The sequence below is a fragment of the Euleptes europaea genome, chromosome 15 (assembly GCF_029931775.1).
Source record: "Euleptes europaea isolate rEulEur1 chromosome 15, rEulEur1.hap1, whole genome shotgun sequence".
Classification (NCBI taxonomy): Eukaryota; Metazoa; Chordata; class Lepidosauria; order Squamata; family Sphaerodactylidae; genus Euleptes; species Euleptes europaea.
The window spans coordinates 19,242,775-19,255,490 of NC_079326.1; the positions used below are offsets into that span (position 1 = coordinate 19,242,775).

Sequence of the window (12,716 nt, forward strand, 5' to 3'; positions counted from 1 at the left end):
CCCCCCCTCCGTTTTGGAAATTTAGGACTAAATGGCTTTCACTAAGTGGGAAGGTTTTCACATAGCTTATATTTAAAAATAATGATAAATATTGTCTGAAATTGTATTGTGTACCAAACACACCTCTGTGTAATTTTGGGTTGTGGGTGGCAAAAAAAATTGCACCAAGAACAAAAATAGTTTCTTATTTCCTTTGAAGTCTCTTTCAGATGCATATTAAATGATTCCATTTCTCATGTGTATGAATTGACTAATTTTAAGAAAGACAATTCTGTCTGATTGCTTTACCAGATGTGACTCAACATGTAGTGTGTTCTGATATAGTTGTAGATAGATGAAAAAGACACAGTTTCATTAACGGATATTTTTCTTGAAAAAAATATGGTTGATTTTTGCTTTCAACAGGAGAAAATTCAGATCCAGCTAACACAATCATTTGACAAAGAAGAGAAACCCTTGAAAGATGAAACTGAAAAGGAAAAGTCCGCTGACAAATTACCCAGGAAAATGTTATCAAGAGGTTTGCTATTCATCATCTGGTTTTAAATTACATCTAGTTCTCTAACCTTTAGCAACAGTGAAGTCTCCTCTTCTAATAGTTATGACTCTTCCCTTCTGAAGGATTTTAAGAATATCTTTCAGAAGTTACCAAACAATATTACCTTATACCCAGCTTCCACCCATGTTGTTCCATGCTTTGCTTGTGGCACTTGCACTGACAGATCATACCAAATAGACAGTGTACATCAAAATAAATTAGAGCAGTTAAGCTATCCCAGGATGACTTACTTTCTTCATCCACTTTTTTAGTTTTAAATGCAACAAAGAGGCAGGGTCAAGATCCCCAGGAGGTAGATGGCAGAGGGATAAAGACTCAGGACCTATGCTGTCTCTTGCCTTGACTGAGAACATTTTTCATCTATCCTTTTACATATGACATAGTTGAACACTGATTTGCAAAATCAGGCGAGCCGCTAATCCATGCATGCATTTGCAAGAGGTTTTTCTTCCCCTGCAAAAAAGCATTGGAGTGTTGCTGGAATATAAAAAGGAAGATGAAGAAAAAAATAACTCTTACGTGTGTGCTATAGGTACTGGTGGGTTCATGGCATCAGTTTACAATGTGATAGTATTGTTTTTCTGAAGTACAGATTTTTATGTGTGGATCCTTATGATTAATGAACAAAACAAAAGATATATTTTAATTTCTAAACTTGATAATTAGTTACTTTTTAAAAGGCAGCTGTCACAGTAGGAGTGCATTTGTTAAAAGAATTAATTCATTCTCTACAACTTTTGGATTTTATTTCAGATTCTAGTCAAGAATACACAGATTCAACTGGTATAGATCTACATGAGTTTTTAGTAAATACGTTAAAAAACAATCCCAGGTATTTTAAAAAACAATTAAACTGTATTTTAATGAATGTATTAATTTGTTTAGCGTTCATTTTATTTTCCTCTGTGGTTGAATGCCTCAAATAATACCCCTGAGGACCCTATGTGTGAAGCCTTTAAAGATCTACAGTTCACCATGTCTGCAATCTATCTTACCTAAGCTTAGTTTTGCATAAGTCTATTTCTGTTCCTTGTACCTGTATTTAGCTACCTTTGAATAAATGTGTATATCATAGTTATTGTTGCTGGAAATGAAAGTAATTTGTTTAGGTGGTTGTTGCCTTGAAGCATGACATGGACTTGTGCTTCATGACTAGGGTTCTGGACTAATGAAAGCACACTTTAAAGTTGCTGCCCAAACGTGTGCAAATGAGCCAAGTGAAAGCAATTTTTTAATCAGTCAGCTGTGTTGGGAGTGGGGATAGCACAAAGCAAATAATAAAATACATTTATTTCTCCTATAAACTGCAGTATTCCTTTCCATGGGCTTAAAATTTGGGTGAATCTTTTTAAAATGAATACTGTGCTTAGTGCGGCAGGGGATTTTTTTCTTATTGATTGCCTCATTCCCTCCCCCTTTTATTTTTGTTTTCTAGGGACAGAATGATGCTGCTGAAGTTGGAACAGGAAATTTTAGATTTCATTGGTAATAATGAGTAAGTATGAGCTAAGCAGGGTTGACCCTGCAAGTGACCTCCAAGGAATAGCAGGGTTGTGACGTGGGAGAACTCCAAGGAATAGCAGGATCATGACACAGAGGCAGGCAATGGTAACCACTGCCAAATGTCTCTTGCCTTGAAAACCCTACTAGGGTCACCATAAGTCAGCTGTGACTTGATGGCAAAAAAAATGACAAGTTTTGAAGAAATTTATTAATACATTATGAAAAAATGTGCATAAAACTGAAACTTCCTGCTTTCTTTCAGAATCCCGCGCAAGAAGTTCCCCCCCATGACCTCTTATCACAGAATGTTATTGCACAGAGTGGCTGCTTACTTTGGACTGGAGCACAACGTGGACCAGAGTGGGAAGTCGGTTATAGTTAATAAAACCAGCAACACAAGAATGTAAGTTAGGATGGAGTCTGTTTTTTCTTGTTAGTTTAATTAAAAAATGTCCAGTAATCTGGATGATAGCACGTCTTAATTTACTGACCAAAGGAAGGGGGGCTTACCCCTTAGAGGACATTTAATTACATTTTAAAATAGTTTCTGTACCTCACTGGTTAGAAACAATCCTTAAAACATGGTTGCACTAGGTCTTTAAAAGGTTTTCCCCATATGTTGCAACTTTGAATTGGGGAGGGGCTGTGGCTCAGTGGTAATCTGCTTTGCTTGCAGAAGGTCCCAGGTTCAGTCCCCAGTATCTCCAGGTAAAAGGAACAGGCAGTAGGTGACATGAAGGACCTCTGCCTGAGACCCTGGAAAGCTGTTGCCAGTCCAAGTATATTGTACTGACTTTGATAGACCCATGATCTGATTTAGTATAAAGCAGCATCATGTGTTCATGTGAATAAATTTTTCCTCCAGATCCTCAGTATTCTTAAGAGAACCACTAATGTCTAATGTAAGAACCATAACAACAACACCACGATCCTTTTCTTCTTCGGGGGTGGGGAGTGAGAGAGAGTAAATTCTCCATCATCTGTCTGGAAATCTACTGTAAAATTGTTGAATTGTTTCAAGTAACTCTTATTCCTGTACCATAGCACCTTAAAGGCCAACAAAAATTTCCAGGGTATAAGCTTTTGTGAGTCAAGGCTCACATTGTCAGGTACTGGGGTCTAATTTAGTTTTACTACCACAGACATAACATGGCTACCCACCTGAAACTATCCTATACCGTAGTAACTACCATCTGGGAAATAGAAAGTTTCTTACAAAGGCTACTATCAAAGGGCTTATAGCAGGCAAAGCAAATGAACAGTGTTCTTGGATTATGTCAATTTATCCTTGAACTGCCTATTTTTCTTTGTGTGTGTGTGTGTGTGTGTTTTCTTCCTCCTAACAATTAAAAAACAGTATTTAAAATGGCTGAAATGTTGCAATATTGGGAAAGGAGCATGGTAGCCAAACTGAAAGCTGTCATCATGTAACATAAAATGTGAGTAATCTCACAGGTTCAACAAGAACACTGGACAAACCACTGGGAGCGTCAGAATTCAAATACCACGCAGTGATTTCATCTGACAACTACCCTTCCTCTCTGTTTTCCTTTAGCATTTTTTCAGATTGTTGGACTAAACCGATAGCTGGTTCCCATTTTGTTCTTATGTAGAACCCTAGAAACACTTCCATAGTATGACGTTTTAACATGAGGGGTGGATGGGAGGCGGCCTTCACTGCAACTTACAATGTGGATCAGCTTAATCATGCAGGGAGTCACTGAGAAAGAAAGCTTGAGTAAGAAAGCTGAAAGTGCAGCTGAAGGTTTCTTCAAAGATTTCTTTATAACCTCTCTCATTCCAGGAGAGGCAAGCCACTGTGCGCCTTTTTGGCAAGAGGAGCTGTTGAGAAATCTCCAAAGAACTCCAACTGTATCAATGTGCCTTTACTTATATACAAATTATTGGGTCACAAACACATAATTTATACTGACCTGAGTTGTATATCTCTATTTTTCAGTCTCTAAAATTTAACTGGAACATGACAAAACATTTGTTTAAAGGAAAACTTTTAAGACACGTTTATTATGCAGTAGATGACAGCGTTTATTTGCCTACTAAAACCTGTGCCTGAAACTGTGTGTCTGTCCTTAAATAGATTACTTTGGCAACTGGTGGTTGAAGATTTTGAGGATATAAATAATGAACTACAGTAATAGATGAATTTTTTCATATTTTTTTAAAATCTAGGCTGGTATCTGGAAGCCCTAGTAATAATTAGCAGGCATTTCATATAACCAATAGACTATGTAAAATAAAGGTTTTCGGTGTTCTTATTTTAAATCGCTCGAGATATAAAATAAGAATTTAGAAAGAAAACCTTGGAGATCTACTCCATATTGAATAAAACCCAACTTGCCTTTTCCTCATAGGCAGATTCCCCGCTCCAGTGCCGATCAGTGCTGTTAATGACATCATCAACCCAGTGCACACTGGGACGACTCAGTGGAGTGGTGATTGCAGGGCAGTAAATTCAGGGACCTTTAAGAGAAAAGAGGTAAGACAGTCTAAAGGTTCTCTGAAGTGCCTGCTAATTACATTTGGGCATCCAGTAACTCTTAGTTAGATTTTGGGAGTGCTTTTTACAATCATCCTAAGAGAGTTCAGGAATTAAGAGAGAACCTGATTCTGCTTTTATACAACTGCCTTCTGACTAAGGAGAGGTAAAGATGAACACTTGTGTTAATGCACATCAATGCTCAGTGATCTTTCACCTTTTTAGAAAAGTGTCACGGTACAACATTTGCTTGATGCTAAGTAGTTTGGGCATCTAAAGGTTGGTTGGAAAAAGGTCTGTCAAAATGGAAGGGTTTTTTTGTGTACACTTCTTTGGCAGCAATTTCTGTTTTGTTTTTAAATGTGCACCTGAATTTTCTTTAGGTCCTTGCCTTTAATTAGTAACGTTGATTGAAGCAGTTCTCATGTTACCCAGTGGTTAGTTTGGGCCGTGATCCAACTGCAGAGTAGCTCAAGTTGCTTTCAGAAGTCAGGGATTCTGCTGTGTCCTCTCTGCCCTATCCTACTGGCTCTGTAACTACAGTCTGCTCAGAAGCAAAGGAAGATTTCCTCCATCCCAAATTCCTGTTTCGTGGAAGAGGCCCAAAATGTTCTCATTACTAAAAATTATGCTTTTATTATTATGCTCTTAGCTGTAGTCAGTTTTATGTTTCCCAGGCTCTTCTACTCAAAGAAATATAAACATGAATTGAGCATGCCAGCTCTTAAAGACCCTCTTTTGAAAGCTATAAATACTGCTTACAGAAAAGCTGTGAGTCATTTTGATATCCTGTATGATATTGCAAATGTATGTAAGGACTTATCTTCCCCAAAGCTAAAGATGTATAGACTTGGAAACAATCTCTTCTTGTCCATACTGATTCATTTCCTTAATCTTTTTTAAAAGACCTGACCAGAAGTTCTCTGAGCATATAAAAGATGAAAAAAGTGAAGATTTTCAAAAACGGTACATCCTTAAAAGAGAAAACTCTAGTCTAGACAAAGATGATAACCAGGTAAATGTTAAAACCCATATTACTTGTCTTAATAACACACTTGTACTGTGCAGTGGAGATTGGCAATTAATAACTTATTTAATTTAGATGCGAATACGATTAAAAGATGACAGAAGAAGCAAATCTATAGAAGAACGAGAAGAAGAGTACCAGAGAGCTAGAGAACGAATATTTGCACAAGATGTAGGTATTCTATTACAAGGAATGTTCATAGCATCGTTGACTGTGTGTGGCAACAAGTGGCTTCGTCCCTACAGAACTTTTATGCTATTAGGGATGGTTTCCTCCAACATAAGACGAGCAGAAGTCTTGTGTCTGTATGAGGCTCTTTGGGCTGAAGGAAACTACCACCATTAACAGAAAAGCTTCTTAAGAGCCAACCGCGTTCATAAAACTTGGAAAAGAAATTTCCGCTAATCCAGTTCTTTACTTTTCATATGATTGGAATAGTATGACTTAAAAAAATTCTGCTGCTGCTCAACATTTATTTAGTAATAACAGTAAAATGTACTAACAGGCCACAACCCACTTGCTGCTATTTTTAATGTCTAGTCCCTCAAGCAAGGAAAATAATGCTAAATGGTAGCAGACCCTTTGAAGAATTCATTTGGATTAGACCTGAGGACTCTCCACATTCTGATTCCTTAATTAATGACATCCTGTGGCAAAATTTATGTAGTTCCTCAAGGCCAAACTCAACTTCAGAACTTTCATTCCTAATAAATTAACTTCTTGTACTAGAAATAACTTAAAATTGGGGGATAGTAAGACATGGGACTGGCGCCTAAGACTTAATGTTTTTTACTTTTTCCGCTTATTACTTTTAAACATACAAATTATTTTAAAGAGGTGTCAGTTTTGCAAAAACGCTGCGTGGGACATGCAGATGTGTCTAAAGTTCAAGTATGGGGGTGAGCATAGTTTGTGCTGTTCTCGCTAGGTAGCCATGCTGCTCCTTCTCCCCTCTCCCCTCGCACTACTCTCCACTCTCCTGGTAAAGACAGCATAGTTCTCCATATGGATTTTGCTAACTTTCCCCCTGCTTGTATTTGTTAGTTTGAGTTCAGTGTTTGCATAATTGCTAAAAGAACTGCTTGAAGCTCAGCAGATAATTGCTTGAAGCTCAGCAGATAATTCAGGTTTTTTTGCCTAAGAGCAGTAGCAATCAGTTGAGCTTGGGGTGAGGTGAGGGAAATTATCACAATGTAGGAATAACAGCTTCTTTGCATTAATCCTTTGATTACTGTCCTAGGGGAAATAACCAATAATACCAGAACAGCCTTGGTAGATTGTTCTCTTGTTATCAGACATTTAGGGGAGGAGCTGAGGCTCAGTGGTATACCATCGCTTGGCATCCAGAAGGTCCCAGGTTCGATGCTCAGCATCTCCAGCTAAAAGGTTGTGGGTGATATGAAAGACCTTTGCCCAAGTCCCTGGAGAGCCTCTGCCAGTCTGAGTAGACAATATTGACCTTGATGGAGCGATGATCTGATTCAGTATAAGACAGCTTCATGTGTTCAAGGGAAAAGGGCACTGATGAAAGGAATGTACGAGGGCTGTTTTTATTCTTTGGTTCTGCTTGTCAATCTGTAGTTGTAAGACGTTTCTTGTGCATAGCATCAGGAAAAGGCTAGGCATTTTGCAGATCAGATTGTGTCATGTTCTCCTTCCTGTTTCCCTCCCACCCACTCACTCCCTTTACTGTGTTAAATAGGCACTTGAAAGATTCACATAGTTTTGACGCCAAAGGCTACTTAAAACATGGACTATTATTTCGTTGGTGTTAGCCATTCCATGGTTTCCTACAACGTATGCGGCCAGAGGGCCACTTAAATTTCTGGCGTGTTCTGTGTTTCTTCTTCCTTGTCTCTCTAGTATCTGACACATTTGGACTTCATGATACAAATAGTTACCAATGGTGATTTTTATGCTATACTGTTTCTTCCCCAGTCGCTGTGTTCCCAAGAGAATTATATTATTGACAAAAGGTAAGGGGGAAAAATCAATATTTAAACCAGTTGCTATTTGCTTTTAATGAATAAAATATTAAGGTACTATTTTATTGAACATGCCAACAGAATCCAAGAGGAAGAAGCCAGTAGTACCCAGCAAAGGCGGCAGATATTTAGGTACTTAATTTTTAAATCCCAAAGTATTCTGCATGTGTTTCATTCTTCCTTTATTGCTTTTCTGTTTATGGTGCCTGTTCATCGTTGTTTTTGATCTGAATTTCACGATCTGCAGAGTCAACAAGGATGCTTCAGGGAGGTCAGCCAACAGCCTCCAGAGCAGTACAGACAATGAGCTGAAGTACTCTGAACCCCGCCCGTGGAGCAGCACCGACTCCGACAGCTCCCTTCGCAATCTGAAGCCAGCTGTGACCAAAGCCAGCAGCTTCAGTGGGATTTCTGTCCTGACAAGGGGCGACAGCTCTGGAAGCAGCAAGAGCACAGGCAGGCTATCGAAGACAGGTATGAGTTACATACAAACAGCGACTTCTAACGTGTGTTGAAACTTGCATACCAGAAATATAGCTCAGTCATACATTCTCCCCACCCCCCTCAAAATTTGCATTGCAGCTCAGGGACCGTCAGAGGCACTGGTGTTTTTTTTTAAAAAATCAAACACAAACTGAGGAAAGTCAAATATGAAAGCACTCTTAGTTAATTTTTGGGCTCAGAGTTGAAATTTGATCTCTGCCATCCAATGAAATGGATCTGTGCAATTCACAGGTTTCCCTTGTGGAAAAAGGAGCTTCCGTAGGGTTGAAAAATTCCATGGAGACTACCAAAATCTCCCCATTTCTCACCAGTTTGTTGGAGATCTCAGTCCTAATCAGTTCATTCTTCATCTTCCTAGTAACAGTGAAGCCGTTAATGCAGCCAATCTGATTGGGCTGTCTTCATTCCTGAAGACAAGGATAATTCCGAGTGAGGGTAATGCCTCCTGCATAGGCACTGTTCTCATTGCAGATTAACTTTGTATGCCTTTGAGGCGGCTTGACGGTGTTAGAGCAAGGAAGAAGGGTGATTTGAAGAAGAAAAATACAGCATGGAAGGTTTAGCCAGTTGCACTGAAAAGAGGCTCAGAATGGAAACACAACATGAATCCCAGGCAGAGGACAAGATGAGGTGTCTGTGTATATGTCCTGGGACTGTGGCCACTTTAGAACGGCAGAAAATACTAAAAAGAAGTCGCCTGAAAAATCACTGGAAAAAGGTGCATTTATGAAACATTTCTCCTTTTTAACTATAAGATGAGTAAGTTGGTGGTAGATAGGTTTATGTTGTGTTAAAAGTAAAAAAGGAAATGATTCTTGTCTAAGGTAGATAAAGTGAGAGGAAGCAGCAGTTGTGAGCCCAGTCAGAACAGATTTTTATTACGGCATTGCCATTCTAAGAATACTTGATAAAATTGTCACAATTGTGCATTAATTTAAAATACAAAAATACAAATCCATCAAGTTAGATTTTACTTATCTCCCTAATTTAAAATTAGACCCATCCTTGAGGAAACCTTTGAAAGGCGAACTTTAAAAGCTGTTGCACAGAACCTAGCTGTGGTTAAGGTAACCTGTTCTTTTTCCCCCTCCAGAAGTGTCTGCAGTATTACTGATTCTATGGGCTCTCTAGGGCCCTTCAGCGAAGGAGTGAGCTCAGTCAATCACTAATGGTACTGAATAGAAAATAAAAAATCATAACTGGATTACTTTATTTCACGCAAGCATATATTTTGCACATGCTGGGTTAGCATTAATGGAGCTGATCCTGACTGAATATCACTAAACACAATCAGTGTAGGGCCAGTGGAAACTACTCACAAAAAAAACGTAAGCTAAAGATACAAAATACAGTGCCTGACTTATGGCTACTGTCCAGAGAGCGGAAGGTTCTATTAATTGAGTGTGGGGGTATTAATTAAGTAGTTGGATTTCCTGCAGGTTGGATTTCCTGCATTGTGCAGGGGGTTGGAATAGATGACCCCGGTGGTCCCTTCCAACTCTATGATTCTATGATATTGCAACAGGTCTCCCTGGCATGATTTAGATTTAGGTTTCAAAGCTTTGTTAAACAGTATTGGCAAGTTTCCTGGGATGTACCAGTGACCTCAGTAACTGCTGAAAGCATTTCCTTCAGACTGTTTTAGACTTTTGTGGTCTATCGGAAAAATTACAAGTCATTCTCAGATGATAGCTATACTGAGTGTGTAAAATCTCATACAAACTGGATTTGAACTAGCCCAGTGGTCGGCAAACTCATTAGTCAACAGAGCCAAATATCAACAGTACAACGATTGAGATTTCTTTTGACAGCCAAAACACCTTTTAACAACTATTCATGCACGGGAGGTTTTGCCTTTGATTTTCCACTCTCTAGATGCACATTTTCCCCATCTGCATTCTCAAAACTCTGCAGGGGGGCTTATTGTTGAGTTTTGAGAATCTGGATGGGGAAAATGTGCATCTGAGTGGCAAATCCAAGGCAAAACCTCTCATTCATAAATGGCCAATAACCCCCCATGCAGAGTTTTGAGAATCTGGATGGGGAAAATGTGCATCTGAGTGGCAAACCCAAGGCAAAATCTCTCATTCATAAATGGCCAATAACCCCCCATGCAGAGTTTTGAGAATCTGGATGGGGAAAATGTGCATCTGAGTGGCAAACCCAAGGAAAAATCTCCCATTCATAAATGGCCATGCACAAATGAGGAGAAAAGCTATCGTCACCTGCACACGCACCCCCCCACACACACACACGGTGCCCCGCAGCCATGCCCGGCCAAAAGTTCTCGGACTCCACGAAGCCAGCCCGGCCGCGGCGAGGGAGACTCCGAAGCGGACGGCGGGGCAGAAGGCAGCGCCCCCGGCCCGCTCTTCCCCGCACCTACCTCGGCCGCAGCCGACTCCCCGCTACTTCTCGCCCTCCTGCTCCAGGGGGCGTGCTTCAGCCAGCCGTGGAACACGGCTGGCTACTGCCCTGGTCTTCCCGGCAAAACCCCAGCCTGCAAGCAGAAACAAACTCGCTGCTGCTGCCCCCGCCTCCCCCCCCCCGCCCCCAGGTTTTCTGCTGTCCTGGCCCAGCTTCTGCCCAGTGACCATGATAAGGTTCTCTGACAACAGTTAATATGAACTGTAAAATAGCAGTTTAACTGTTCTATCAACAAGATGGTGGAAGAAGAATGGCAATATTATTTGTAAGCATATGCAGGGCATAAATAATAAAGTATCTTAAAAACAGACCTGTACAAATATTAGATTAAAAAATCCTTCCCACATTCTTGCCATATAAGTAGTACAAGAATAAGGCAGGAAACAATGAAGGCAGAAAATAGAGGGAGAGGCACAAATTAGAGGCCAGAGGTTCCAAAGAAGAGTTTAATTGCCAAATTCCATTTAATCACATGCAAGGAAGTGAAGGTTCAGGTCCTGGGAGGCAGAGAGACCTAAAAAATGGGGTGGCAACAAAAGAAGAGGAAGAACTCATCAGAGGTCTAAAAGGAAAAAAACTATTATTAAACTACATTTAGTTTAAATTATTTTAAATTAATTAATTAAACTATTATTAAAATGCATGTAGAGAAGAGAGCATCTGTAGCACAATTCAGAACAAAAAAGTGACAACTTGATCTGCGGCTAATGAAGAATTTGTGAAACATGTGCAAAATGGTATGCAGAAAATACCAGCTAGAAAGCACAAACATTATAATTTGCCTAGTTAAGCCCAGTTTGTTGTTGCATAGCTGATCAAAGATTTGATCTCAAGTCACGCCTGCCTTCTGCTCCACATTAACCATGTGTGACCATACCCAGGCTATTTCTTATATTACTGTGTTATCATAGGTTGCTTGGGCAAGTTGTATTTTAAGGAAAAACCAGAGTGCAAGCAAGTGGTACTGGGGAACACATTTTTGGTATGTATAAGGTCCAATACTTGGCATCACCAGTTAAAAGTATCTGATGTTGGAAAAGTAGTAACAAGACCCTGAAGAACTGCTGGCAATCAGGATACATGTTGCTGGGTGAAGTAGACCAATTCCTGACTCTGGATAAGGCAGTTCCTTATTTCTTCTACGCTTAGAGGCAAATAGCATCTTATTCTATAACAAGTTTTGATTTTGTAGGTAAAAGCTTCTTTTGGATTGCATGATGGCTAGGAGTTCATTGTTGGACCAAAAGAGTGATGAGATAGAGGTACAGAATGGTTATTTGGGCTGGTGATCTAGTGAGCTGAACCATTGCCTGCCTTGCTTTGTTGAGGCTATCTAGGAGTTGTGAGGCTAGGGGGTAACAACCTCTTCCATCCAGAAGCATAGGGCACTGACTATATTTTATAGTTATTCAGCTTCCTGATTAAAAGAAAGAAAGCAACCTTAAAGCTTTAAGGTAAATTTTCTTATATTATTGGAGGGGTTGGGGTTTTTTTAAGCTTCCCAAGCTTTAGAAAAAGATATTGAGCTGATATCTAAAAATGCTTCTAGCATTCTTAAACTTCTGATTTCCTGCATGTATGGAGTCAGAGCATGGCTATTAAACACCATTTGTGGTCTCACTTGACAGTGTCAGAGATGGACTGATTGTTGAGGAAAACCGTAACCTGCTTGTGATGTGAATGTGGGAATCCCGGTGGGCATTCACAGGTCTAATTTCAAGTGTTCTGTGGGGACCCTTCAGAAAATGGTGCCAAGCATATATTTGGAACTTTTCCCTTAAAAATTACACAAGGCTATCTCATCTCATCTCTTGTCTTCAGCATCTTTGTAAACCATTGGTTTAAGACTTGCAGAGATACGGACGGCGCTGAATTGTGCATCCTACCTAGCTCGTGAAAGCTTGGTGTTTACTCTTAATCATGCATCATAGTAGATATACGCAAAACGAGTGATGTTGAATCCAGATGTGGCCCAATGTAGTGATCATCAGACGCTGGAGGAATGGAAATGTATGAGGTTGGCTAGAAAAGACTGAGCCAGCAGTGTTCATGACTTTGAAACCCTGCTGAATACATTTCCAATGCCCAAGAGCCCTTCTTGTCCCCACGATCTGGTGAGAAGTAAGGCACTCGTGGTTCTTTGTTGCCAGCCTCCCCTCCTTTGCACTTCGGATGTACCTCTCTTCCTTCCGGGTATCCTAACCACATTTCACA

The 12,716-nt window shown here is 39.9% G+C and overlaps 1 protein-coding gene across 5 annotated transcripts in view; it reads left to right on the forward strand.

The window, feature by feature from the left end:
- Positions 1 to 12,716, forward strand: part of R3HDM1 (R3H domain containing 1) — an 83,523-nt gene that overhangs the window by 36,133 nt on the left and 34,674 nt on the right. For all 5 annotated transcript variants that reach the window (XM_056861116.1, XM_056861117.1, XM_056861118.1 and 2 more), the window contains 9 exons: positions 406 to 520; positions 1,313 to 1,391; positions 1,995 to 2,054; positions 2,325 to 2,465; positions 5,466 to 5,574; positions 5,662 to 5,757; positions 7,525 to 7,562; positions 7,653 to 7,703; positions 7,819 to 8,045. In XM_056861116.1, coding sequence (XP_056717094.1) covers positions 406 to 520; positions 1,313 to 1,391; positions 1,995 to 2,054; positions 2,325 to 2,465; positions 5,466 to 5,574; positions 5,662 to 5,757; positions 7,525 to 7,562; positions 7,653 to 7,703; positions 7,819 to 8,045 — 916 coding nt within the window. The remainder of the gene's footprint in view (positions 1 to 405; positions 521 to 1,312; positions 1,392 to 1,994; positions 2,055 to 2,324; positions 2,466 to 5,465; positions 5,575 to 5,661; positions 5,758 to 7,524; positions 7,563 to 7,652; positions 7,704 to 7,818; positions 8,046 to 12,716) is intronic.